The following is a 27193-nucleotide window of genomic DNA, read 5'->3' as shown; positions in this document are numbered from 1 at the left end:
AGCACAACAGACTGTTATATAACACCACTTATCATCCCTGTGCACATGTCAATGACCTTTGACCTTTGTATTATAGGAAGCAGTATTTAAACAGTAGTATACTTCAGCACAGAGCTGGACATTCATTCAGCTTTAACTGTAAAGTATCTGCGCGGTCAGATAAGAGCCAGCAGCTATTCACAGCTCGACAGTTGGACTCTCCTCAGTTCCTGAAGATAACCCACCTCCTTGCACCAACCCGGCCTCTTAACATACTCAAAGAAATGATGCAAAGTGAGCGCAGGTGAAGAATTCTGACCAGCAAGGGGATATAAGTGTGGAGTCTGGTATCTGCCACTCCTGTCTAAAGACCTGCTGTAAATCAGTTACAGCGAGGTGAGTTATTAACCGAGACACGTCACAGTCCTCCTGCTGAATCAGCCCGATTCTCTCAATCCAGCAGAGACCTCCTCTCCCTCCATCATCTGTCCGAGTGGCTGTCAATCATCAGCAAGCCCCTCTCCTCCTGGCATAGAGCTTTGGAGCGGTTTGTAGTCCAGATTAAGGAGGATGAGGATGAGGAGGGGGGTGGCCCTGTGTCTGCCCTGACAAGACTGTTGTGAAAGTGTCGAGCACTCAGCTGGAATGCAGTGACAGGTCTGGACCTGAACTTCCGCATTAAGCAGGAAGAAGCCAACAGTCACACAGAGCCAGATGCAGTCCACAGCAGCATCTGACGACTACTGCTCCTTTCTCGTCTTTGGTTTTTTATCTCGATCAGAGAATAATATTTTACAAGAGGTGTTGACGTCCATGCGGTGGATATTTTGAAACTTGACTGTTGGAAAAAAGGATTAAGACATTTGAAAAGGTGAGTTTGATCTCAAGTGGTGAACATACCACTAGTTTGTTTTTTCCTTAAGCGCAGAGTGAGAATATTTGTTGTTGTATTTTTTATATTTAGATAGAGCCGGTTCATCATAATTAAATGGATTTAAAAGATAAAAGACTAAAGTTGTCTGAAGTGTGAAATTTGACATTTTTTTGTCAAACATAACAAAAAACTGTCATTATATTTAGATTTTTTTTTTTAAAAAGCAGTGTTGGTTCATATATGTGTTGTGTACTTGTGAACTGGGTGGACCCTGCTCTTGTTTCAGACATGCAGTGTGACTCAATAACAGCATGTAGCTGACAGGGTTAACCCCTTAGAGCTGTCGGTTTGTCACTGGTGAGGACTGGAAAACAGTTTAAAAAAAAAAAAAAAGCTGTCCTTTCAGAATAAAAGCCTGTTAGCTGAAAACACGACAGTGTTCAAGGAGACTTGTCTAAATGAGATATAGAGCTTGTGTATTGTTGCGTGTCCATGTTCTTCTAATGGCCCCCCCTCAGGGTTGTGTGTCTGCTGTTGAGCTCTTAATTTGCCTAGAGTACAGCCAGTTCTGTAAACACATCTGTTTAAAACTCCAGCACAGACATGTGATCCGAGTAAGAGAGGGAGTTCCTTCATGTCACGGTAAACATGCTTGTGCTTCCAGAGCTGATGTCTGCTTTCCATTTTCTCACCCTAAAGTACACACATGTGGACTCACAAAGAGGCCCGAACATGTATCTGAGATCATTCACAGGGCCGGAACAAATTCTTAAGGAAAGCAGAAGTCCCTCACTGTCTGTGTTTTCACATGTATGAACTTTAAATGCACTTATTGAAAGGAAATGAAGTGATCTTCATCCAGCAGTAACATGCTTCAGTGTTAGTCACGCTGGAAGCTCCTCTGTCACCACTGACACACACATCTTCTGTGTGAACACATTGACGTCAACGGCCTCTAATCTTTAAAGAAAACATTGGGGATGCTCTATATTAAATTTTATAGCTAAAGCCAAAATTATGTTAGCCTAGCTTAGCATAAGGTGTCATTCATTAGACCAGTGATTTTCCTCTTTAATTCTGTTTTCAGTTACTATTTGGATCAGTCAAAATCTTGTTTCTATTTGTATTCATCAGCATCCACCTTCATTTGACCCCTGCTGTTGTAGCTTTCGTTAGCCTTTTAGCATCTTTTTGGGTATGTATGCTAGCCTGGGCTTTTATCACCTGTTTTTTTTAAACAAACAAAATGTTAGCATATTAGCTGGTTGTTTGGTCTCTGCATGCTAGCAGCACTAATCACATGACATTGGAGAAGCCGTCCTTGGAAATGGTTGCTGGGTTAGTTACAGTCAAAGAAGACTTCCTAATTTTGCCATTTATTTAAGATGTGACTCTATTCTAAAGCTCGTCTTATGAGGAAGTGTCTGTAAAATGTGTCTTTTCCCATCATCAGCAGATGTCTTTTCTTACTTCTCTCTAGATTTGCAAGCGAAACAATTTAATAATACAATGTCTGTTATTCTTATATTTATTAAATGTATTTCTGTGCTGATAAATATCACACGTCAGCTGGGGTTTTCACACCTTTAAAGGGTGACATAGTGAGAATGTAGGAGAATGCAGTGCCGATGAATTTGCAGGCCGCTGTTTGTGTCAACACTTCAGATTGCAACAGGGCAGGAAGTTTAGCCTTCACCACTTCCTCCTTCCTTTCTGGGTAAGTGCAGGGCGGAGGAGTGGCACGCGTTTCGACAGCAGTTAGAAAGGATCACACACACATGCAGGTGGCGTGGAAACGATAGCTTGACTCTCAAAGACATTCCATCAGCATCATAGGAAACACCATCAGTGTATATGTCTGATCCATGGAGTCAGAACATGCAGCTTCTTATGAGCCGTTCACACACCAGCTGTTAGATGTTGAAACAGTATTGATCCTGTATGAACTCTTGCCTTAATTAAATTCCTGCAGACTGTTTTCTTGTTGGATTTAAAAGTTAATTACTTGCAGTGAGCTACACTGTCTGAAAGATAATATTTTTATATCTAATGTGCCATAGCAGCAGAGAAGGGGGGGGGGGGCAGAATTAGTTACTCAAACATTTAAGGAGAGAATCTGATTGGATGAGGTGGAAGCTGGGTGGAGCTACAAGCTAGGCCAACATGAGGTGTGTGTGACAACAAAGAACTGTTACATAACTCTAGCCGCAGCAAGCGTCACGTAGACTAAGCTATTTTTTTTATCTAAAGATAACATTTCAACATAATATCTGGGTTAGCCGGTGCAGCTTTTTTTTTATTTATGTCCCACTTTTTAATTATTTGTACAACCATATTAGCACATGACAGTATTGTGTTCAGCTAAATGCTAACATGCACACATTAACATATTATTGGGCATATCTAGTTTGCGTACAAAGCAGCAAAAAAATACAAATAAAGCTAGAGTAAAGCTAGAGGAGCATTCAGCTAAATGCTAACATACTTATATTAACATGTTAGCTAACAGGTTGTTAGCTTCATGCTCAAAGCAGGAGGCCAGGACTTGTGGCTGTTTCAATAAATGCATGTAAAATCTTCAATGTGCTGATTATGCATCACAAACCACCTGATGCCTCAGGTTAGAGGGTGATTAGCATAGCCTAGCATATGGACTGGAATACTGGAGACTAGTTTACTTGTCTTTGAACCATACATTCAATATGTTATGTAGATAAATAATTACATATTTCATGAGAAAAATCAGTCATTTTTTGACTGAATTTGAGTCTACACACTGGTACGGATCATTTAGATCATCTACTGACTCAGATGTAGCAATTCACTTTTTATGTCACGGTGCAGCCCGGTGAAAGAGCCTGTTCGTGCCTGCTACCACTCATGTTCCACTGTAAGAAAAGTAAACAGGGACTCTGCTTTGACTGCACATTCTAAACCCAGCATAACATTTCCTCTGAGAGACGGAGGCTTTGAATAAAAGCACATCTCAAAGGAGGTGTTTTCACTTCAGTTCAGGCTAGACTAAAGAACTACCATGGACGATGAAGACATTTCACTCCATGCATCCACGTCAGGTTCAAATGTATAAATCTGCAACACTCTATGAGTCAGTTCTGAGACCTGGTCAGCAATTTATGGCTTAGTTCATCATGCAAGCTTGCATACTCTGTGCTGTCAATGGTTTCAGTTTCCTCCTGGCTCAGCGTGTTTCAGTGGATCCATTTAAAGCATTTCAGTGTTGTTGAGTTTTTCAGATCAGTCTTGCTGTGATTGTAAAGTAAAAATTCAGAAATGAAATGATACTGCAGCATGTGCAACAAGACACCACACGTTCAGGCAAACACTGACAGCCTGGAGCTATGCGTAGCCTACGTTCTTTTCCTCCTGCAGTCTGAGATGTTTTGCAAGATAGCGTAGCTTCAGGGAACGTATTATAACAAAGTACTGCTGCAGCGCTCCGTCTCAACACTGCAAAAATAATGCATGTGTTTTCTCCATGACAGATCCAATCAATGAAGGTTCTTTGCTCAGTGCAGGTCATTGATACGCATGCAGTGTGTGTGACTCTCCACTGTCTTGTTTTTACAGATGGTCGACATAGACGCCATGTTCAGCGACCTGCTGGGGGAGATGGATCTCCTCACACAGGTGAGTTCACACCGTCTCCATGGCAACTACGAAAAGGAATAGGGTAAACAAATATATGTAGCCATAGATCACACCGATGAGGTTTGTCAATGATTTAAAATTTTGTACAGAAGTGGGCAGCGACGGATTTCTTATCTTGGTTTTGTGGTGTGTGTGTTTGCAGCGTGTGCTTTTGCACAGAAAAAGCCCTCATGGGCAAGTCTGCACAGGCACAAAAAAAATTGTCAGAGGTTTGTGTTCACACTGTGAAGAAAGATTTACATCAAACCAGGAGAAATGAAGCCCATGCAGAAAACCTGAAGATCCCCCCCTGTGGCGTCTAGGGGGGCTGGCCACAAAAATTAGCATCAAGCATTGACAGTAAAAACTATGGACAGAGCTTCCGTGACGACACCTGTTTGTTTCTAAAGAGCCTTTTTGAGGCTTGGTGGGAGGTTCCGGGACTCTCCGACCGCCGCCATGTTGGCAGCATCACAGTCCACCACAAACATGTTTATTTCTGCTGTGACGTTGGCCATTTTAACATGGGAAATGACTCGCTTCTGGAGCCAGCCCCCAGTGGTTGCAGCATGAACTACAAGTTCTGACACTTCCACATGGGCTTCAAGTCCCAAAGGTTGCTGCTTGGCGTCAACACCCCCTATGGTTAACCCCCATAGATTGCCTAAAATGTCCATCTGTACAGCACTTATAGATAAGATCACAACATAAACTTGTACCAGTTACATTTAATACTGTAAATAAAGGCCAAACTGTAACAACTGGTACAGGCTGGGTACCATTATAGGAAGATGTTTTCACAGTAAAAAGGGCAGATTTCATGCAGTATAAAACCAACAACACATTTTTTTCTCCCAGTCAGCCCATGGTTAATGCTAATATCTTAAAATAGTCTTTTCTTCTTTAGCAGCAGATGACAAAGTCAGTAAAAGCTGCCATCCATCACTGGGACGCTCCACGACAGACGCAGCGGGGAGGAGCGCTCTCTGTGGTCATCTAACATCCATAAATTACTCTCTCTTTTTCAGAGACGAGGTCAAATGGCAAACTCATGTGATTTCACTTAAAAACAACAAAAACCCTGCTGATCACTCTGATGTTGTTTTCCAGGCCAGCAGTCATTTGAAATCATGTAGCACTCATAGACATGTTCGTTCTTCTCCCCCTGCAGAGCCTCGAACAGGAAGTGGCCCCTCCTAAGTCTCTGCCAGCTCTGCCCAGTGCAGACAAGGAAGTCAACTTCTCCATCGGCTTCAGCGACCTGAACGGTGACTCTTAATGTTTTGTTTGTGTCATGAGTGTGGTGTAGAAACACAGCACACACACAGTTGACTTATTACAACACTCACAGTTGTGCAAGGCTGGGAGAAAATGAGCGTCATTGGAGAGCTGACATAAAAAAAGGTGAAAGAGCTGATTCAGTCTGTATGTGGCCCCTGCTCAGGACGTGATGTCACAGATTAGGGCCTAATTACTCACCGTTTGCAGTAAAGTGCAGAAATAATCGTAGAGCAAGGTAGAGCAAGGCTTCTGTTGTTATTAACACTTTAAGTTCCTCTTTTGGTCTGTTCTCTATTAACCCTATTAATGAAGAAATGGTTCCATTACCTTAAATTATACATTCAGCCTAACATGAACTCAAAGCTAATCTCAAGTGCATCATTATCACGCTCATGCTAATGCTAACGCTCAGCGAGTAACCACAGAGCATCAGTATCACCAGGATACACCGAAAAGATGAAAACATATTCCACAATGTCTATTCAAAGACTGAGATGTTAACTGTTGGCAGCTAAAATTATGCTAACATAACTGCTATATTCTCTTGGTTGGATTGTTAGCACCACAGAATAGGATGCTACAACAATGCTGCTAAATGGGACAGCCTTCAAAGAGAACAACCCAATACGAGGTGCAGCTCAGGTGTTAGCAAACAATATAATTATTAATATCCTTTATTTATATATCATTTATATATATTTAGTTTTTACTCTTTAGATATTATTGACTATTTCTCTGTGTTGCAAGCTGTCAACACTTCCTAGAATAAAGGGAAGATTTACTAGCAATGAAAATGAAAAAACTTTCATAATTTCGTTTAGCTGCTGAATAAAATTACAAAACAGGAACTTGTCTAAAAAAGGGAAAGTTTTAAATGTTCACAGAAAAAAGTGAGTCATGTTGCAACAGGAAGTTACTGACATATTTAAAAGTATAGTAAACATCAGGTCATGTTACAAACACACACCTGAGTTATTTCTTATGGAAATGTTCCAGAGTCCCTCGGTGAGCTGGAGGACAATGACTTGGATGCGCTCATGGCTGATCTGATGGCCGACCTCAACGCGACGGAGGAGAAGCTCGCAGCAGAGATAGAAGAGCTGAAAGTGCCATCACTGCCCCCGGCGAACCTGCCAGCACCCAAAAACCTGAGCATCCATCCTGCCTCCTCCATCACCTCACCACCATCAGCATCACCTGCAGGCAGCAGCAGCACCCTGGCCTCCTCATCCTTACCACCCCCGCCTCCTCAGTCTGTAAAGCCTACAACAGTGAGTCACCTCATATACATATCATACAAGTCACCTTTTGACCTCTCTGTTTCAAAATGTGAGACGCGAGTCAGGAGTTTTGATCCAGACTAATAAATATTTTGTTTTCAGGGGGAGAGACTTGGATTTCTGTGCATCAGAAGCAATAATGTCACAGTCCGTCTTTTATTGGTGGCGTGTCTTGAGCGATTTCTAAGCCGTGCGTGACGCGACAGTATTACAACGAAAACATCCCCGTTTCTCAGCATATGCATTTCCTACATGTCCTTCTTTTTGGTGTGTGTGGAGTGGTATTGCTCTTTATAACGGCCGGACAGTGAGATCACAGCCGTGCTGAATGGAGGCGTCTGTTACAGTTACAGAGGTGAAACAGGCCGGGGTCTGTCTGGAACAGATCAAAAACACACGGCTGAGAGGATGGGGGGGGTGCAACAGGATCAATGGCAGAGGTTTGAGTAAGGGGAGTGGGGGGAAATGTGGCAGTGATGTGAGGGGAGGAGGGGAGGGGGTGGGGGTAGACGGGAGCTTATTGCTTTAGCAGAGTTTGTTACCTCATCCCTCTGAGGTAAATACACCAGCTGTGCCGGGGCAGTGAATGCGTCATTGTTAGGCGTACAAACTCATTACAGCTAAAGGAATATTACACCTGACTAATCTAAAGAAAATAGTAGCTAATCCCTGCTAATTGAAATTGGTAGGGAATAGGTGGGATGACATGACGTCTCTCCACCTACAGGAAGAGATCAGCCCATCTGAACACTGAAGTGCTACAACCACAGAAACAGATGGTGAAGTGTAGTCAGTGGGTTGATGGATGCAAAGGCCGCGTTCACACTGGGGAAATCAATCTGGCTAGAGCGGGATTCGGGCTGTATCTGGATCCAGCTTGATTTCAATCCACCTCTCGGAGGTGGATCTAGCTGGATTAGCTCAAATGTGGCTCAGGTCTGAACGCAAATGCAGCTAGCGTGATACTTCTGGTTCACGCTTACAGTGTCCGTGTCACGTACAAAAGCCATATGTAAACAACCGTCGAACTACGACAGCTTTGCCCCAAGTTTATTTTCTCACACGAGGTCCTACTGCGGCCTGAACGAACTCTGTATATTATGAGGCACCACCTAGTGGTTTGGAGGACAGCAAACAAACCGGATTAAGCTAGATTGAGTTTGGACACACGTGTGTGATAGCCAGATTTGAAACTAGGTCTGAACGTATCCAGCTTAAAGGCTATCCTGATTAAATCCTCTAGCTGGATTGACTCTCTCCAGTATGATTGGGGTGAAGTTCAACTGGGTGACACCTCAGATTAAATTAAATTATTAGGTATAGCCATCATACATGGCATTTGGAATTACAAATGTACCATCTTGTAATTAGATAGTTAGAGACAAGATTTCTGTTTTATTTCTGAGGTCTGTTCGAATCAATTTGGAGCCACCAAGTGGCCGTTAAAAAAACTGCAGTTACGAAAATTTGGATGTTTCACGTTTAAATTGACTCGTTAGACCTTTGATCATTTGTTTCTCATTTATCTATATGTTTTTATTTAGTTTTATTTAGTTTAGCATTTGACATCAAAAAGAATAATATATATCATGTAATTCATGTGTGTATTATTATTGTTTAGGAGGAGATGGAGGCGCAGATGAAGGCAGACAAAATCAAACTGGCTCTGGAGAAGCTTAAGGAAGCTAAAGTGAAGAAGGTAAGACAGCTGCACTGTTCTGTGAGCTGACATCCACCGGCAGCACTAAAGACTCTTAGAAGAGTTACGGCTACCTGGATGTTGCTGTAAAAGCTTTATCTTCAAACACGGCGCGGCAGCTCTTTTCTTACGGACAAGCCATCAATCACAGTAACGGATGGCTGCTCTCATCCAGCGTGTTTCCTCTCTGCCTGATATATGTGGACACAGGAGCACAGATCTAACATCAGAAGTATCTGCGATTTTACAAAACATAAAAAAGGAGCTTGTATATAAATGTGTATGAGGAAGTTCCGACCACTGGCCAGTTTCACAGGAACATCTGCCTCCTGCGAGGTGTGTCATCGGTGGTTTCAGCAGCACTCTCTGTGGTCATATCGTCAGCTCTCAGATACACACTTTCTGGTTTCACCGTGGATTCTTTTTAAAGACACTTTATGCACATTAAAGCACAGAGGAGCAAAATAATGTGATATTCAGTGCTGTTTCTTTTAAGCATGTGTTAAAACCAGATAGTTTTCTAGTGAAGGTTGAGACAGTGTGATATGTGATCTAACACTCTATGTGATAACATCTCTGGAACCCTTATGACAAAAGGAAAGAGACTGTGGCTGTACTGTGAAACACCTCGGCTGGATTTGTTTCCAGATGAGAGACAGGGTGAAGCCATATAGAATAGAATAGAATAGAATAGAATATACTTTATTAATCCCTTTGGGAAGGTCCCTCTGGGAAATTTGGGAGGTTTGAGGAAATTCGAGAGCGAAGCAGTGCTCAGAGCCAAACTATCTGGATGAGGAGAAGAAATCACTAAAACAGAAGTAAAGCTAACATGTGTTCAGTGTATGCAGCCTGCAATGAAGCTGCATGTGCTTCAATGCCAGAGGACAGCTAGCATTAGAATAAAGACAGGATGCTAAGAGGAGTTAGCTACCTGGTTCTGTCTAAATGTCATTTATTGACATCATCATCATCTTTATTGTAAAGTTTTATGAACATTTATGCTCTGTTTCATAGTAAAGCTTTTCAAAGCTAACACCTGCTGCTGTCTACAGCATGCTGGAAACCTTTGACCTTTGAGAGTTTGATGAGAAAATGCCAGCTGGTGTATCTAAATCTCTTTTATTTACATTTCATATTTTCTTCATTTAGTGCAAAAATAAGCTTTATGAGTAAACGCTGAGTTCAGGGCTCAGTAAATCAAAGCTAAGCTAAGTGGCAGCTAGCTGTTTTTCTCAGAATGTCGGGTTATAAAAGTTATGTTTCAAATCATTTTACATGTGTGTCACAGTTGGTGGTGAAGGTAATGATGAATGACGGCAGCTCCAAGACGCTGATGGTTGACGAGAGGCAAAATGTCCGGGAGGTTCTAGACAACATGTTCGAGAAGACTCACTGTGACTGCAACGTGGACTGGAGCCTGTGTGAGACCAACCCTGAGCTGCAGCTTGGTGAGTGCCGGCCATCATCAGCAGATATCTGCAGAGGGACTGGAGCACCAAGGGTCTGATGGTCGTAATTTATTGGAAATGGTGATGTGTAACATGGGAGAGGCTGCTGCTGCTGTCAGATGAATCTGTCAGCCTTCAGCCTACAGTCAGCAGTTATTACTGCAGCGCAGAGGCTCCACATGTGGAGGTATGTGCTGTTTTAAACACCTGGTGGATTTTCTAGGCAGCACTTAAATCAATCAATCAATAAATCAAGAAAGCTGGTCACTAGAATGAGTAGAGAATGAGGGAGAATAAGATGTCATACTCTCATTGACAAGTGATTTCTGGGTAATGTAGTGCAGACGCAACCACGGCGGAGCAGCAAATATATCAACAGAACCAGAAGAAGGCAGCGGTGACAGATTACTGCTTTAACAACATAAGCCTTCAGTGTGTTTTTATTGTCAACTAAACACACACACACACAGTGTTCAGGCTGGGATATTTCATCCCGGTCCAGATGATGGACTGTGTTTTTATTGGCACGGTGGCAGCCACACTGCAGCGAACTCACACTGAAACACTGATCTTACTCCCATCCATCTCCCCCTTCCTCCTGCTCTCTCTCTCTCTCTTCTTTACACACACACACACACACACACACGTAGCATAGACAGGTGGGTTTAATTTGCTGTATCGGTCACTGTCAGTCATCCTCCCCCTGTCAGGAGGAAATAGAAGCCTCATGATCTCAATCCTGCACCCGAGCTGTCCGTGCTGTATTTACCACCATCAGATTCTCCGGCTGCTCGTTACCATCTGTCTTCTAACAACTTTATCAGACTGTTATAACCTTAATAATTCATATTTTTAACAAATCAATCTTATATAGATCATGCACGGCGACTCGTTTTACTCCAGCCTGAAGCGGTTTTAATGAAATTCTGGTGGTAAAGCCATTAACGCTTCACAGCAATAAGTCTCAGGGTCAGTTTTATTTTGCTTTGAAATCCTTCAGTAATTTTATATGCAGCTGTGACGCACACAATTAATGGATTACCTGGGAATTGTTTTTTTGTACAGTATTCTTTTAGGAGAAGATTTACTTACTGTGTCGTCAATCATCAAAACTGTGTCGTTTTAGTGTGTACGTAGAAAATATGTTGAACTATTTTCAGCTCTCATTATCACAAATTATACATGAGGAAAAGTGTGCAAGTTGTAAGAGCAGCTATGCAGTATGGTTTAGAGACTGTAGCAGTGAGGAGAAGACAAGGCAGAGCTGGAGGCAGCAGGGATGAAGATAAAGATGACGAGGATGGACAAGATCTGGAAGAGCACAACAGAGGGACTAAGCCAGAGAGGCCAGATTGAGGTTTGGACATGTGCAGAGTAGTAGTTATACTGGTAGAAGGATGTTGGAAATGAGAGCGGTCAAGAGGAAGACCATAGAGGAGATATATGGACGTGCTAAAAGAGGACATGAAGGTAGCTGATGTAAGAGAAGAGGATGCCGAGGATGGATTTAGATGGAAACAGGCGGTTCGCTGTGATGACCCCTGACAGGAACGGTCTGAGGTAGAAGAAGAAGGAAGTCTGGCAAAGACGTCCGGTTAAAGAGCTGCAGCTATGAGAAAGAAGAGTGAGTGGCTACTGGCTAGTTATTATAATATCACAAAGTCTTTATGATTATAAGTTTTCGTCAGCTCATACTTCAAAAGTTCTTGACAAAGATTATGTCAATACTCATATTTCCAACATAAGGACCTGGAACCACTTATTAATAAGGACAGGAAAGAAATGCTAACAACAAGAAAGCTGCCATGACAACAGAGAACCGTTTGTTTCCACATGTTTACTTACTTTCTGTGAAAACAGTGAGCCACCTTTGCTCTGAATGGTCAGCTGATTAAGTCCCCCCCCCCCCCCAATTTAGGAACAGCTTTCCTTGTGAAACGATGAACAGACATAGAGATATGAACAAACAGTGCAAGAACTATTATATTAAAAAAAACGTTAAGACTTTAAGTTGGTACATTAAGTTTATAATTAGTTCAAATGTGACCTCCTTGATTGTCCATGTGATGGTAAAGATTTGTACCACATGTAAAGATGCACTACAAACAAATAAGGACGTCCGTCTCCCTTTAGTCAACACTTAAATGAAACGACAGGTCATGTTGAAAGAGCTGTCTGACACACAGGTTGATATTTATAGCATGTCATCCTCTCCGTGGGTCGTGACTCACGCACACCAGGGTGTGGATGGCTGCTTGTGTCATTACATGACAGCTCCACGGTGGAAATCATGTGAGTCGACTCATGATCCCCACCCAAAAAGTGTATTCCGAACCTTTTAGTTAACCCTTTAATCCTTATCAAGGAAAACAACAGCAACACCATCAGATCCACTCGAGCAGATCCTCCCATGTGCTCACCATGCATGCCACTGAAAGGCACCATGTGGTTAACGCATTTTTTTTAACTCCTAATAACTCACTCCAGCAGCAGCAGCAGCAAAGTCACACCATCCATTTAATGACTGTAAGATTCAAACCATAGTCTGGAACCCTGGCTGCAATTTATTTAATGCCTACCTCTGCCTCGCCTGTTCAACCTGTAATTGGAGGCTAAACTACAGTCGAATGCCCAGTGTGTGATGGAGATCTGCTGAGTGTGGGTGGCAGAGAGGAGGGGGAGGAGGGGGGGAAGTGGTTTTAATGTGTTTGGAGGTTTATTGTTATTTAAAGCCCTACCAGTAAATAAGGAGGCTTTAATTTTCACCCATTTGACTTAAAGCTCAGCTGATTGTGACTGCTGTCCACACACATGTGTTTTACTGATATGTTCTGGTTTAAATAACCACATAATGCCGAGTCAGCGTGAGAAAATGAACTGGATGCAGTTTCATCTTCTAAAGTGACTGCTCCAAATGATTTATATGGAGGAAAGATCAGCTGGATTTACTGCAAATGAACACATTCAGCTACTGTATCACACTGTGACACTGTGGGCACTATTTACACCTACCACACCTCTGGTTTCCTAAAGTGATCCATGACAAGAAGTCAACAGGTTCATGGGACATTAGCACAGAACTGGGTGTCCATGCAGGGGGTTCCTGGGTCCTGGAACTCCACAACTCAGGCCTTTTTTTAGTCTTCCATCATGATCTGTAATGGAGTGTGGGACTTTAACTGACCAATTTGTTGTCCCATTAGAAATTACAGGTAGACTTTCAGGAGATATTGGGACGTTTTGACTGTTTACTATGTCGCATAAGTTATCTACATCTAATTTGACCATCCTTTGACAGAGCGGGCGTTTGAGGACCACGAGAACCTTGTGGATTTGCTCTCAACCTGGATGAGGGACAGCGAGAACAAAGTGCTCTTTCAGGAGCGAAAGGAAAAAAACGAGGTTTTCAAGAACCCGCAGGTCGGTCCCCTCACTGTGTGCACCTTTGTAAATCAACACTCTTACCTCTCTGAATATAGTTGCAGTAACCAGAGGTGATGTGTGTGTGTGTGATATCTCCAAATGTCTGGCATGCGCCCGTTCCTTATTCTTGGCTTGGCTTTGTGCAGATCTCTCTCCACACGGTTTCAGTTCAGCTCCATCTGGCTATTTTCACTGCTGAGTTGTCTGAATTATGAGACGTCTTTCCTCCACGCAGGATGACCTCTTACATTTTACGTCCTCGCTGCAATACATCAGACAAAACAGCTCCAGGCCAAAGACAGTGAGATCTTGGCATGTTTGTTGATAATAATGGGACCCTTTATAATCCGAGAGTATTTAATGGATTCGGTCTGTTGGCAGAGACAAATGACCTGTTGGAAAACCCAGTGAGACGTTCTCATTTTTAAAAACGCTCCATCATGTCCTTCAGATCTGTTTTATACAGTACGTCCCTGTTAATTTACTGTTTTAACTTCTGACATGAGCTACCAAATAAAATGTCCCTCTGGGCTTTGTCCCACAGTGGAAACATACTGCAGGTCCAGGCTATGATGTGGACTGTTCCAGTCACATGGAGGCAAAAGTTTAAAGGACTGATGGGAAGTTTCTGATGCATGATATGACTTGTGTCTTCTTTGAAGATAAAAGATTCTTGAAGAACATTAAGCCGATAGTGTGAGACCTTTGCATAAAAATGAACATCAGACATGTTCAAACCGGGGTTGAATGAGTTCACACATGGTTTGTGGGTAAATTTCTCTGGTGTCCATGGTGACAGACAAGCAGGATTACAGTCGACGAATGACGGCAATCAACAGCAAGGACAGAGCTGTATAACAGTCCAAGGTTCATATTATGGTTGGTATATGACCAAAGCGGCATGATGAGGCTTCTCTCTCTCAGTTCCAAGCTAGGTTAGCTTAGCTTAGCTATTGTTTGAACAAGAACTAAGCTAAAGCAGCTAAGGTTAGGCTACAGAGCGTCTCCTATGTAGCTTTAAATCAAACAGCCTGGACGGTCTCAGCCATTCTGTGGACGCAGACATTTCATACCTGATGAAGCTAAATGCTACAAGCTGCCATTGTTAAGCTGTTACATAGCAACATAAAACTAACAGCTGCAGTACTGGAGAATAAATGATTTTAATTTGCTACAGCCCGACACTGACCTCTCTGAAGCTTTAAAAATGAAAGATGGCTGACATCGTTTCTCATTCTTTTTCTTTTGTTCCTGCAGAACTTTTATCTGTGGAAGAAGGATAAGAAAGCTCTGAAAGACATAAAAGACAAAGACAAAGGATTATTAATACAGGTAAACACACATATGTGCAGAGGCACGGTACGCTTTTTTCATTTGTTTTCCGAACATGAACTCTGACCCTCTTAATCTCCGTTTCTCCTCTGCAGGAGAACTTCTGCGGGACTTCCATCATTGTGCCTGATCTGGAGGGGATACTGCACCTCAAAGAAGACGGCAAGAAGTCCTGGAAGCAGCGGCTCTTTCAGCTGAGGGCCTCTGGGATTTATTATGTGCCCAAAGGGAAGACAAAGGTCAGGGGTCAAAGTAGACATGATGAACACACATAGTGATGCTCTAATCTGGAATCCATTAAGCTGAGTTAGCTTTGTTGCTACGCTAACCAAAGCTCCCCGCTTGTTTCATGGACCGCTGAATATAAACAGAGCTTTTACTCCCTGTTGGACACCTACAGTACTTAAAATATATCTTGGATCTCTTGGCAGCTCCCGAACATACCACTTGTACATTAAGCCCTAAACGTCTTTTCTTTCTTTCTTTCCAGTCCTCCCGTGACCTCGTCTGCTTCGTCCAGTTTGACAACGTGAACGTCTACTACAGCAAAGACTACAAGAGCAAATACAAGGCCCCGACTGACTTCTGCTTCGTCCTGAAGGTGAGTTATCAATCTGACTCCTTCAAGAGACACACACTCCTCTCACTGTCAAACTGATAAATGCAGAAAGTTCAACTTCTGCTTTGAAGAAGCTAAAAATGGCTGCTAGGTGTTACAATTTGCGATGCATTGTGTGATAGCAATGAAGAACTGATGACTGCTGTTTGCTTGACTGGAATTTTAAGATGCAATAAATACTGTAGTTTGAAGAAGTGAAAGGAGACATTACACCAAATTTAGCCTAAAGTGTTGAGCGCACTTTAATTTAAATGTTACACATGTGAGGCTGAGAAGTGCTGATGGGACAAAAACAAGAATTAAAGTGGTGAAGTCGTGTGATATGTGAAAGTTTCTTTCTTTTCCTCTATCTGGTCTGGGAAACACTGGAATCAGCAGAGAGTCTCAGATGTTGAGGAGCAGAGAAAAAAAGCGCTTAGAGAAGCAAAGAAACTGATTTAACTTCAAGTGAGAGACACAATCCTCAAGGCCGGAGCTGAGGGGAATGAGGTGCAGCTTGAAATGACCTGCCAGGGGCCATGCTTTAGAAGGCTGGCCGGGTTTCACAGGTCCTTCATCTCTGGTCCTTGTTGTTATCAGTGAAACACACAGCTTCTTGTAGCAGTTTACAGCGCTGTGTTAAAGTGTTAAATTAGGGTGTGTTCCGACAGATCGGTGGTGTTTATGAAGCACTTTAGCCTCACTGTTAAATATGCAGAGCGCTAATGCCATCCCCATTATGTAAAACCACATACCTCATATCATGTTGAAGACTTCTCCTCAGGGGATTGACTGACTGCAGGATCACCGGAGCTGTCTGCAGTGTACAGCACGTACTGTTGTGGTCAGACATTCAACATGTTTTAGCATAAAATAAAACAAAAGGACATCATCTTCATCTTCAGTGTCAGGATTCACAGGATTACAGGGACCGTCTGGGGACACACATGTTGTTTCCATGTTTGCAGACACAGATACTGACACAATCACCCCTCACTAATATATCTCTCTGGATCCAGACACACTCCGCCCCCTGGTGGTGACGGTGAATATTGCTGATTATTGAAGTAGCACAGACTCAGACTTGAAACATTGTGGTTTAAACACACACCGATTTCACAATGGACTAATTTCATAATTAATTTTCATAATTTACTAAAATCAAATATTATTTCTTTCGATTTTTCTGTGCAGCAATCGCCTGAAAAGAGTCAGATCTTTGGTTCACTATCTTTACGGACAAACGCCAGATTTACCAGATTTAGTGAGATTAGTGATAAATTATGATTAAATGTCACAGCACACTTCACTGATCTCACCACTACAATGCCGATTTGTCTGTGCAGCATCCTCAGATTCAGAAAGAGTCTCAGTACATAAAGTACCTGTGCTGTGATGACGCCTGGACCCTGAACCTCTGGGTGACCGGAATACGCATTGCAAAGGTAAAATTCTGCTTTTTCACATCAAAATAAATATATAACCTTCTCTGAAAACATCCCGCTCTGTTGCATGCCCTCTTGTATTTGCAGTATGGCGTGGCACTGCATGAAAACTTTAAGACAGCAGAGCAGAAGGCCGCTACGAGCTCAGCTTGGGCGAACCGCAGCACTTCTTCCAGTTCCAACTCGTCGACGCCCTCACCCACCATCAAAGGTTAGCGTGATGTTACTGAGTGATGTGACACATGCAGGAGGATGTGACGGTGAAGACCTTCTCTTTGAACAGGAAGTTCACTCAAGGGTTTCTCTTCTTCTCTTTTAGCCAAATCATCAAGCCAGGCCAATGGGATCTTTCCAAAACCAGGACCTGCACCTCAGGTAACTGTTAAATGTCTTGAGTTGCATAAAAATCTACCAACTACAACTACATTTCCCATCATGCCATCAACACCATTTTTCACTGCAAACTGTCTTTCCACTTTCTATAAATCCTTTCACGTTGTCTTGTCAGGACTTTGGAGACTTGCCGCCTCCACCACCACTAGCAGCCAACATCCTCCCACCACCACCTCCAGAACCAGGCCTCCCTCCACCTCCACCTCCTCCTCCTCCTCAGGCTGCCAAAGGTTCCGCAAAACCTGCTCCACCGAAACGACAAATGCCAGCTAACTTTCCTCCACCTCCAACCGCGATGGACAATCTCCCGCCTCCTCCACCGCCTCCACCCATCGACAACTCAGAGGCTCCGCCTGACTTCCTACCTCCGCCTCCTCCCGCCTCCGGCTTTGGTTCTTTCCCACCTCCTCCACCATTAAATTCTCTTCCACCACCACCTCGACCGGGTGGTTTTGGAGGCATGGACCAGTCCCTGCCTCCTCCGCCGCCAGATCCAGAATTTTTACCCCCTCCGCCACCTCCACCTCAAGCAGTTTTCACAGGAGGAGGAGCACCACCGCCACCACCACCACCTCCGCCTCCACCTGCTGCTGCTGCTCCTTCTACTGCCATCCCACGAGTAGGCCTGCGGCCTGCTGGGTCACTGAAGAAGCTGCCTCCCGCTCCTCCAAAGAGAACTACACCATCGATGCAAGGAAGTGGTGGAGGAGGTGGTGGAGACTTCATGTCAGAACTGATGCTAGCCATGCAGAAGAAGCGTGGGGATCATCCTCCTGCAGTGCTAGCATCAGGGACATAAAATACAGCGACCGCACTTCAAGCTGCTTTCCATGGAAAAGCAACATCTACCTTGTTTATCTTCTGAACTGCTTCTGAGATACTTCTAATATTTTACAACTTAATTTTACAATTAAAAGAGGTTACTTAAAGCATCTTAAGAACAGTTCTGCACAGTCTGCAGATAACCGTAATGATCACCAGAGTGCTGCAGGGATGATTTTATTTTTTGTAAAATAATCTCAATAATCCTGATAATCCTGGTTCCTGCTGAATTATTTACAGTAAAAGTTTACAGTCACGCACAAGCTTATCATTGCAAATGTTTTAGAACATTTTAGACATGTAACCAAAACTGTTTTCAAAAACTCTCTAAAGGGGGTACTGGGTATTCAGCAGCACTGTATTTGAAATATTTGTTATGATATTAAAACCCTGCCATCATATTACAAAGAGACATTTTTATTGAATTGTATATATGCTATGTTTTATGGAGGGCTGTAATTACTGTAAACAGAGTATAACCTGCCGCTACTAGCTGTATAAAAACACATGATATATCACATAAACTGAGCTGAAAGCAACATCCACACTGGATTCTGTTTCATCATTGATCAGTGTGATTCCTCTAAACGTCTGTTTCTGAATTCCAAATGACAGTTTCAGTGACAAAATACAGCCATGTCACTCAGGAGGAACAGCTGACCTTTAACCTCTCAGCCCACAGAGGGGGTCTTGCTGCATAGCCCGCCTCTTCTGCAGTCTCTTGTGTAACAAAGGGGGAGGACAGGATGTGGTGCAGCAGCTCCACCTAGTGACAGATGAACAGATTACAAAGAAAACTTCTCCTGACTTTGTCTGGTTCAAAAGTTGTTTACATGACACAAACCTCAGAGAAATCGTTCATCTCAGCTTTTCTTATAGCAGACTCTGCCATCCAGTTCCTCAGCACGTATCTGGGATTTACATCTGGAAGATATTTAATGCATTCAGATGAAGAAATGTTTAGTCATTCATTTACAGATTTAATGGCTTACGTTTCATCCTGTGCTGACGATCCAAGTCACTGCCATTCTGACGTCTGAACAGAACAAGAAAACAATTAGTAATATCAGATTAGGAATATGTTTTTTATTTGATTTTTGAATTCCATTGCTTACCTGCTGAGGCGGCGCAGATACATGTTGAGCCAATCAGAAAAGTGCGTGTGATATGAGAGGTCATCAAGAGCCCACATCTGAAATGTAGGACAGACAAACACAATGTGAGAGGGCATCTCCAGCTTCTCTGAAAAGATACACTGTGTGCAGAGCGAGAGAGAGAGAGAGAGAGAGAGAGAGAGTGTGTGTTGTTATGATTGGTGGAAATTAGTTTTTGATAGACTTTATACACCTGTGACAAAAAGCAAAGATTGTATGCCTTTCAACAACTTTACAACCTAATATTTAGACACGTTGCTGCCTCAGCTCTGTACCTGTGTGAAGTTCATGCTGTGAAGCTGCTGGGCTGAAACCTCACTGAGTTGCCTGAAGGTCATGGTGAAGTCTGACTGTGTATCCTCCATCATCTGGGACAACACACCGACACAGATTATTCAAAAATACAAACTACAGTTATATCAAAGTGCACGGTAACCATATTGCTAAATGACTTGCTTTGAGCAGGGAGGCAATGAGGTAACCGTCTGTCACCTCCTCTTCACCAAGAAGATCCAGTTTTGCTTTAAATATCTGGTGAAACCTGTAATATAAACAAACAAAACATTAAAATGAGTTTCTATTACAATCATGGCTTGGAAGTAGCACAGGAAACAGGTTTACACATGGAGCTCACCTCATCTGGTAAACATTGACATATCCTTTTAATATCACTTTAGCCCTGAAAAATGATAAACATTACACAAATATTTATCACTTTTCTTCCAAATGATGACATCCAGATGTCATGTAGATCCTACTGTTTCTGCTGTTCCAGTGTGAGCACAGGACTCAGAGCCACCAGCAGCTTCTCCAGGTTAAACAGGCCCACATTAGGCTGCCCTCCAATTCTGTATCTCCCCTCGTCATCAGATGTGTTGGGGACAAAATCTGCAACATCCACAAACTTTTGTAAGAAACAGACATCTACATAATTCAGAAAAACACAGCATCGTACACACTGGGGTTATAGGACTCCATGAAGCCGAACGGTCCGTAGTCAATGGTGATGGAAAGAAGACTGAAGTTGTCGGTGTTGCAGACGCCTGTGGTGATAACACAACAGCAGGTGTCAGCAGAAAGACGAGGTAGACTGTGCGATAAAACAGGAACACGTTCTCACCGTGCGCAAAACCCACAGACATCCACTGAGCCATCAGATGAGCCGTTTCATTTACGACTGTGGAATAAAACACCTACAGACACAAAGAAAGCCACAGTAAGTTATTATTATTATTATTATGAAAAATATTTTCAACAAATAAATGTAGATTTGACTCACCAAGTATTTTTCTGTGTCATCCAAACTTATAAAAGAGAAGTGCTCTTTGATCACAAAGTTCAGCAGCTTTCTAAAGAGTAACATAACAATCAGATCATGTCACAGAGTCGCACCAACAAAACCTGACATCATGCTCACACCTCAGAAGATCTATCTCTCCACTTTCAGCCAAAATCTCTAATGATCCAATTCGAAACCAAGACTGGGCCAAACGCAGAACAACAGCTCCTGTGGGACAAAAAAATATTTAAAAAAATACGCTCACACGGTTTTAAATTAAAAAAAAAAAAAAAACAGAAACAAAAATTGTTCATATGAATTCATCGTACCCCTCTCTGTTTTCACATTTCCATTGTAGAACTGATCCCTCAACACCGGCTCCTCGCTCACAATCAGACTGAAACAAAGAGTCATCGGGTCAATAAAAGAAACTCAGTAAAGGAAAAATCTTTCACATTCACAGCTTGTTAGTCTCACCTGGCAGCCCTGCTGGTGGGGACACCCAGGAAATGCATGGCCTCGCTGCACAGGAACTCCCTGACAGAAGAGCGGATTACAGCCCGACCATCTCCAGACCTGCAGAAAGAGGCAAAGACAGAGTGTTTAATAATATAGAGACACAATTTCGCAGCTCTGCTCTCCATTAACAATTAATATAAGACACATGGACACATGTGAGTTCATGTTTTACTCCCTAAAACTGAAACAGACTTCCAGACATGCAGTGTTGATCTGTTTTGTGTAAACCGTTCCAAAGTTGGATACTAGGAAAATACAAATGCAGGGTTTGGCAGAGTATAGTGAAAAAATGAAAAGAAATATACCTTGAATATGGAGTTTTTCCAGAGCCTTTAAGCTGCAGTTCCCATGTTTCCCCCTTCCTATGAACGAGCACCATTTATAAGGAAAATATGCAAACGCTTGAACTAGAAATGCAGCTTATATAAAGTTATAAATATAACTCTCTCACCTGTTGGAATACTGACCAAGAAAATGTGCTCGGCCGTCACCTAGCTGACCTGCCCAGTATCCAAACTATTAAAGAGGAAGATGAGGGAAAAATAAAAACTTATTTGTGACTAAATTTCTTTGTAGCCTCGCAGAAAATCTCAACATGTTTATTTTTAAAATGTATTATTCACCTGGTGTCCCCCATATCTGTGAGCAAGTGGTACAGACCCCGGTAACAGTCTGCTGCCACTTGCACAATGCAGGAAATCCTCTGATTGCGTGACAGCTACATGTAAATCTAAGATCTCCTCAATGATGTCCTGTTGAGACAATGACAGATGTCATTTGTCATGTATTTCATGGTGCTGCTCATGATGCTGAAAACACTATGACAGACTCACCTTAGAAACTGCGGCCACTCTTAATGGTCCCCTCAGTGGTGTTGGAGTGGATTTGGAAAACACACAGTTCTTCACAGTGCGAACAAAGCTGCCATCAACCTCATCGACTGGGAATGCTTCTGCAGAACAATGTGTCATTACTGCTGTTCTCTCTGTGGTGACCTTTATATACGAAAAGCTCTTTTTACCTAATATCTTCCCGCAGGAGACTCTGAACCGGTCCAGACTCTGAAGGAGGTTTGAGTCGCTCATGTTCCACCTGGACTTGATTGGAGTGAAGCGTGAGGATGGCTGGCTGTTTGCTGCTGTGTTGTCATGACAGTCAGCAGAGTCGGTCCCGTGACAGAACTCCAGGACGTACACAGGTGTGAAGCTCCATGCTGCTGTCACAGCAAAGAGTAGAGCACTGCAGGCGCGCCACATTTCCAGAGATCACAAATCGCTGAGGAGTAAACTGTGGCTTCCAGCTGGTCATCATAAGAAGACAAACAGCCTCACAGTGCTGGTGGAAGAAGAAGTCTGATTAAAAGTGAAAGATATGTTAGCTTTAAAAATGGGGGAAAACACAACAACATGACCGAGAAGGACTCAAACACATCTGGCAGTTTATATAGTAATGTTTATTATTATTATTTAATAACTAATGCAGTAACACTGCAGATAATTTGAACTATATTTGTTATTTTTAATGCATGCACGTTTAATTGTGCTGTAAATCTGAAATAGTAGCCATGAAGTATTATAACTAAAAAAAGGCTCAATATTGCATTTAAACTGTTTAACTGCTACAAATGATCACAGAACTTTTGGACTTTTTAATTTCAGTAAAGTATTTAAATATGACAGACAACAAACTGCTTTGGCTTTGGAGAACTGTACTGTGAGGTATTAAATAATAAATACAAAATGATATTGTTTAGGGTTTAAGCTTCTAAAAGCTGTTTACAAATCCTAGTTGCTAGCTTCGCTGCTAGCTTTTCAGCTGCTAGCTGCGTCCTAAATACTCGTAAATGTCTTGAAGACACATTGGTAATAACCACTTTTTAGTTTAAAGAGTTTATTTACAATACCTATACCTGCTCTGTTTTAAAATAAAATCACTCATGCCTCTGAGAAGTGTATTCCTGCTGCACTTCCGCGTTATGAAACGTCATCATTCGACGCCGGGTTGCTGTTTTCCGTTTCCGGTGAAATATAACCTGTCCCAATGCACGCTGCTGGGGAACATGGCGGGCCCGTGGTGGAGGCAGTGCAGGAGGTGGAGTACAAACTGTACAACCGTGAGTTGGTTTGAAACCTCGTGGTATCTTAACGGCAGGTCTGTGTCCTCCTTCGCGTCCACCCTGGGCCGGAAGTCCGGGTGCTCCGGGCCGCTAAACGAGGTGAGTTTGCGGCGACAAGCCGGGCGGGGAGTGCTGTCAAACCCAGGAAGGTCATCCACACAGTCGAGCTGTCAGCCGGCACCAGCGATGGGAGGTGTAGGTCCTCCACTGGTCTATCTGTCGCTGCGGTGTTTGTGACGTGCTGTGGACTGAACCCTGACAGTTGATGCGCTGTTTTGTTTTCTTCTTCACATCTTTCAAACGAACCTGTCCTGCGGTGACTTGGTGCAGGGTGTGTTGGTTTTCTCTGAGTCCGCATAAAGGTCAAGACCTGCTGCTGACATTACTGATCACTTCCTCTAAGCTGTCTTTAACTCAAGCAGCTGTCCACCTGAGTGTGACCGGTGCAGTCAGCCTGCCAGTGTTTTAGATCCGTTTTTTCAGCTCATTCATTCAACATTGACTCAGATGTGCTGGACTTAATTTAGAAACACTGTTAGAAAAGATGAACTTCTACATCAGTCTCAAATCAGGATGTATGTTTTTGTATTTATATTAGTGCAGTCTTAATGTCACAGCTCCCTGGAATTAAAGCCTATGATAGCCAGTTATGTGTGTGAATGTCTATGACCCAAAATGGAGCCCTGGGGGAGCCCTCTGTGTCATTTTAGTTGATGCCCTTTTTTAAATTCAGATTAAGATCAGTTTAATTTTGTGCCAGAATCCATTCTGTCTAATACTACATTATGGTTAGCACACGTTACCTGCCTATGCTAACTGTTATAACCTGTGGCTGCTCATACATACTAGTACATTAAGTACTGTAGACTTTAATGTAGCTCTGTTTTGAGAATAATCTTGTTTTTTAAACGTATGCGGTGCCACACAGGTCATTTTCCTCAGATATTGACCAGAATGTGGGCTAACTGATTTCATGAAGTTAGACCCAGTGTTCACTATTGCTCGTGTTGTGGATTTCCTTAATGAACAAACCTCATTTCTGTTTTTCATGTCTTTACTTTCAGAGGCATCATCCTGCATCGGCTGCACAGACACACTCAAAGACTCCAAACTTTACTTTGTCTCTGATCAGGTGAGCTGTGACATGTCATCATATTTACGGTTATATCTTCATCTTAGGATGTTGAAGATGTTAAGATGTAAATTCCTTCTCTCTCCAGACACACGTCACGGTTCCTGTATCCCACAGTTCAGCCGTGCTGTTGCAGAACAACTCACAGTGACGTGAAGCTGAAGGACCCCTTCACATTAGCCCAGAAAGACTTAACCAGTTTATATGATGACATCAAAAAGGTAAATCTTCAATACGACGCTGGAATCTAAAGCTCGTCTAATCTGCCAAGAGCCTCGGAAGTTATTTTGGTCTGTTTGTGACACTTCACAGGAGCTGTTTGTGTCCAAAGATGAGCTGAAGTTTCTATGTGACTACTACTTTGATGGCAAAGGCAAAGCTATCCGACCAATGATCGTTGTCCTGATGGCCCGCGCCCTCAACATCCACAGCAACAGAGCCGGGTAAACTAAGACATGTGAACCGTGACAGGCACCACACCATATCATAAATCAAAATTATTATCTGAAATATAATCTGGGGTTTTATTTCATCCCACTTCCTGCAATCTGTTGTCTTGTTTGTGTCCTGCAGAGATTTGCTGCCCGGGCAGAGGGCCATAGCTATGATCACTGAAATGATTCACACTGCCAGCCTGGTGCACGATGATGTCATCGACGGATCAGACAAGAGACGAGGGAAGAGGACGATTAATGAAGTGTGGGGTGAAAAAAAAGTAAGGCCTCCCTCTCTCCTGACCTCAGGTCCTCCTTTGTTCCTCCTGTATGTTGATCCTCTCCTGTCTCCTCTCCGTCAGGCCATCCTGGCCGGAGATTTTATCCTCTCAGCTGCATCGATGGCGTTGGCTCGCATCGGTAACATCACCGTGGTGAAAGTGTTATCCCAGGTCATAGAGGACCTGGTGCGAGGTACGGTGAGCACGTGTTTTTCCCACTATCAGTGCATTTTCTAGCAAAAAGGACCCATTAACACACGGTGTTGTCCTTCCAGGTGAATTCATGCAGCTGGGTTCCAAAGAGAACGAGAACGAGCGCTTCAAACACTACCTCGAGAAAACCTTCAAGAAGACGGCGAGCCTCATCGCAAACAGTTGTAAAGCAGTATGTACGTTCTCTTGCCACACAAATAGCACCGAGATGAAGAAAAGACTCATCTCCTGTGCTCATTGTTTTTTTGTTGACTGTTGGCTTCTCTTTTCTTTAAGGTATCTATTCTAGTAAACTCCGATCCTGAAGTTCAGGAAATAGCCTACCAGTATGGAAGAAATGTCGGCATCGCCTTCCAGGTAATGTTTGAGCAGAAGCCATGTGCTGCATGTAACAGGTAGCTAAAGAATGTTTCATTATGGAGCCTAAAGGAGCAATAATGAGTTGGATCCACGTCAGTTATGATTTGATAACTGCTGCTATAATCCTCCTTTCATACAGTGTCCTATGTTTTATTGTCTGTCATTGAGTTAAAGGTAGGGAATTAAAGGTTCTGCTTTCTGTCTTGCAGCTTGTAGATGACATTTTGGACTTCACCTCAGGATGTAATCAGCTGGGCAAGCCCACTGCCGCTGACCTGAAACTGGGTTTGGCCACTGGACCAGTCCTGTTTGCCTGTCAACAGGTGAGCCGCCCCATCAAGGTTTCATAGAAAAAGCACACACAGAGTGTATCTCACTGTCAGTTACCTTCCTCTTCCTGTTTTCAGTTTCCGGAGCTTCATGCCATGATAATGAGACGTTTCAGCACTAAAGGAGATGTAGATCAAGCCTGGCAGTACGTTCTTAAGGTAAGATGGTGTCAACAAAGTTCAGGAAGTTACGAAATGTTACACAAGCTTTACTCAGATTTGAATCAGAAGCTTCTGGGAATCTTCAGGTCTTTCTGTAGACATTAAGGCATCATGTCGGGGTTAAATCTGAGGTTGGAGTGTCAGAATTGCCGATCCTTGCTGGCACAGATCATCAACCACTGTTCTTGTTTTAGAGTGACGGTGTGCAGCAGACCAGCTTCCTGGCCCAGCGCTACTGCCAGGAGGCGATCAGACAGATCAGCATGCTCAGGGCGTCCCCGGAGAGAGACGCCCTGATCAGGCTCACTGAGATGGTGCTCACCAGAGACAAGTGAACCTCCTCGGCCGGGCTTCTTCTCAGGCAGCTATCTGTGGAAACTCACCCTCAACCATGTGTCTGTCCAGGCCAGGGGTCGACCTGAAGCGGCGAGAGCAGTGACAGGAGGTTTGAAAGAGCCCTGCTGCTCTGAGCTGGTCGTTTCATGGCTGTCTCTCCCCCACAACCAAAAATCAAAGTGAATGGTTTAATCCTGCTAGAACATATAACTACAAACCATTGTGCAATCACAGTGATAATCTGAAAACAAATTCTAATCTGCACCCCAAACCCTTTCACTACAAGACAGTACTGTAACTGTAGCACCTGCCCACGTCCTCACTCTAGCCAGCTGTGACCGAACAGCTCGTTACATGCTAGCTCTGAGCCGTGGTCGGTGCTGCAGGATTTCTGTAATTCCAAACGGAAGTGCGTCATTGTCGTCGGTGTGCTTGTTGGTATCCGTCCACACCTGAAAGGCCAAACATCATCGTCACGTGTCTTTTCTTGACTCCGAAATGTTATGAGGTTACTTCTGTAATACAAAGTGCCCTGTAACAACCAAGGCCTTAACACCTACAATGACTGTGTGTGTGCTCAATAAACCAACTGTTCATTTTTTTATTATTTAAACCGTTTTTGCTTCTTCTTTTTAATAACCACACCTGCATGT

General features: G+C 43.1%; 3 protein-coding genes across 6 annotated transcripts; 2 read left to right on the top strand and 1 right to left on the bottom strand.

The window, feature by feature from the left end:
- Nucleotides 1–462: 462 nt before the first annotated feature.
- On the top strand, nucleotides 463–18768 carry apbb1ip (amyloid beta (A4) precursor protein-binding, family B, member 1 interacting protein). Its single transcript, XM_028432801.1, has 14 exons — nucleotides 463–850; nucleotides 4442–4501; nucleotides 5673–5769; nucleotides 6779–7053; nucleotides 8684–8761; nucleotides 10053–10212; nucleotides 13511–13632; nucleotides 14893–14967; nucleotides 15063–15206; nucleotides 15458–15568; nucleotides 16912–17010; nucleotides 17098–17221; nucleotides 17330–17385; nucleotides 17519–18768. Exons 2-14 carry the CDS (start codon nucleotides 4442–4444, stop codon nucleotides 18200–18202), a joined length of 2085 nt encoding a protein of 694 aa, XP_028288602.1. The 5' UTR covers nucleotides 463–850; the 3' UTR covers nucleotides 18203–18768.
- LOC114453128 (protein adenylyltransferase SelO, mitochondrial-like) lies at nucleotides 18751–23202 on the bottom strand. Of its 4 annotated transcripts, none has more exons than XM_028432802.1 (20): nucleotides 23087–23202; nucleotides 22199–22529; nucleotides 22011–22129; nucleotides 21801–21929; nucleotides 21629–21693; nucleotides 21483–21539; nucleotides 21136–21234; nucleotides 20988–21055; nucleotides 20799–20886; nucleotides 20659–20728; nucleotides 20500–20572; nucleotides 20339–20422; nucleotides 20138–20267; nucleotides 20014–20058; nucleotides 19836–19920; nucleotides 19655–19747; nucleotides 19341–19417; nucleotides 19218–19261; nucleotides 19070–19149; nucleotides 18751–18991 (listed from the first exon to the last, which is right to left on the bottom strand). In XM_028432802.1, the coding sequence occupies exons 2-20, from the start codon at nucleotides 22431–22433 to the stop codon at nucleotides 18869–18871; spliced, it is 1764 nt and encodes a 587-aa protein (XP_028288603.1). In that variant the 5' UTR covers nucleotides 22434–22529; nucleotides 23087–23202; the 3' UTR covers nucleotides 18751–18868. The 4 variants fall into 4 exon arrangements, with proteins under 4 accessions (XP_028288603.1, XP_028288606.1, XP_028288605.1 ...); XM_028432805.1 differs by having other exon boundaries at nucleotides 22011–22126; XM_028432804.1 differs by having other exon boundaries at nucleotides 22199–22512.
- pdss1 (prenyl (decaprenyl) diphosphate synthase, subunit 1) lies at nucleotides 23153–27153 on the top strand. The gene is made up of 11 exons (XM_028433544.1): nucleotides 23153–23392; nucleotides 24358–24425; nucleotides 24514–24646; nucleotides 24738–24868; nucleotides 24999–25140; nucleotides 25222–25333; nucleotides 25416–25525; nucleotides 25630–25710; nucleotides 25923–26036; nucleotides 26121–26201; nucleotides 26399–27153. The coding sequence occupies exons 1-11, from the start codon at nucleotides 23153–23155 to the stop codon at nucleotides 26537–26539; spliced, it is 1353 nt and encodes a 450-aa protein (XP_028289345.1). The 3' UTR covers nucleotides 26540–27153.
- The last annotated feature ends 40 nt before the right edge of the window (nucleotides 27154–27193 follow it).

Source organism: Parambassis ranga, chromosome 20 (assembly GCF_900634625.1).
Source record: "Parambassis ranga chromosome 20, fParRan2.1, whole genome shotgun sequence".
NCBI classification, from domain to species: domain Eukaryota; kingdom Metazoa; phylum Chordata; class Actinopteri; family Ambassidae; genus Parambassis; species Parambassis ranga.
The sequence above is the reverse complement of the archived record's forward strand: the minus strand, read 5'-3'. Positions and strand labels throughout refer to the sequence as shown.

Coding starts and splice junctions, on each gene's coding strand:
- LOC114453128 (XM_028432802.1), bottom strand. CDS start 22,433: ATGTGGCGCGCCTGCAGTGCTCTACTCTTTGCTGTGACAGCAGCATGG. Junction 20,268..20,338: donor CATGGAGTCCTATAACCCCA/GTGTGTACGATG, acceptor TGGATGTTGCAG/ATTTTGTCCCCAACACATCT. Junction 19,262..19,340: donor TATCTGCGCCGCCTCAGCAG/GTAAGCAATGGA, acceptor TGTTCTGTTCAG/ACGTCAGAATGGCAGTGACT.
- pdss1 (XM_028433544.1), top strand. CDS start 23,153: ATGAAACGTCATCATTCGACGCCGGGTTGCTGTTTTCCGTTTCCGGTG. Junction 23,393..24,357: donor GCTCCGGGCCGCTAAACGAG/GTGAGTTTGCGG, acceptor CTTTACTTTCAG/AGGCATCATCCTGCATCGGC. Junction 26,037..26,120: donor TCCTGTTTGCCTGTCAACAG/GTGAGCCGCCCC, acceptor TCCTGTTTTCAG/TTTCCGGAGCTTCATGCCAT.
- apbb1ip (XM_028432801.1), top strand. CDS start 4,442: ATGGTCGACATAGACGCCATGTTCAGCGACCTGCTGGGGGAGATGGAT. Junction 14,968..15,062: donor ACAAAGGATTATTAATACAG/GTAAACACACAT, acceptor TCTCCTCTGCAG/GAGAACTTCTGCGGGACTTC. Junction 15,569..16,911: donor ACTTCTGCTTCGTCCTGAAG/GTGAGTTATCAA, acceptor TTGTCTGTGCAG/CATCCTCAGATTCAGAAAGA.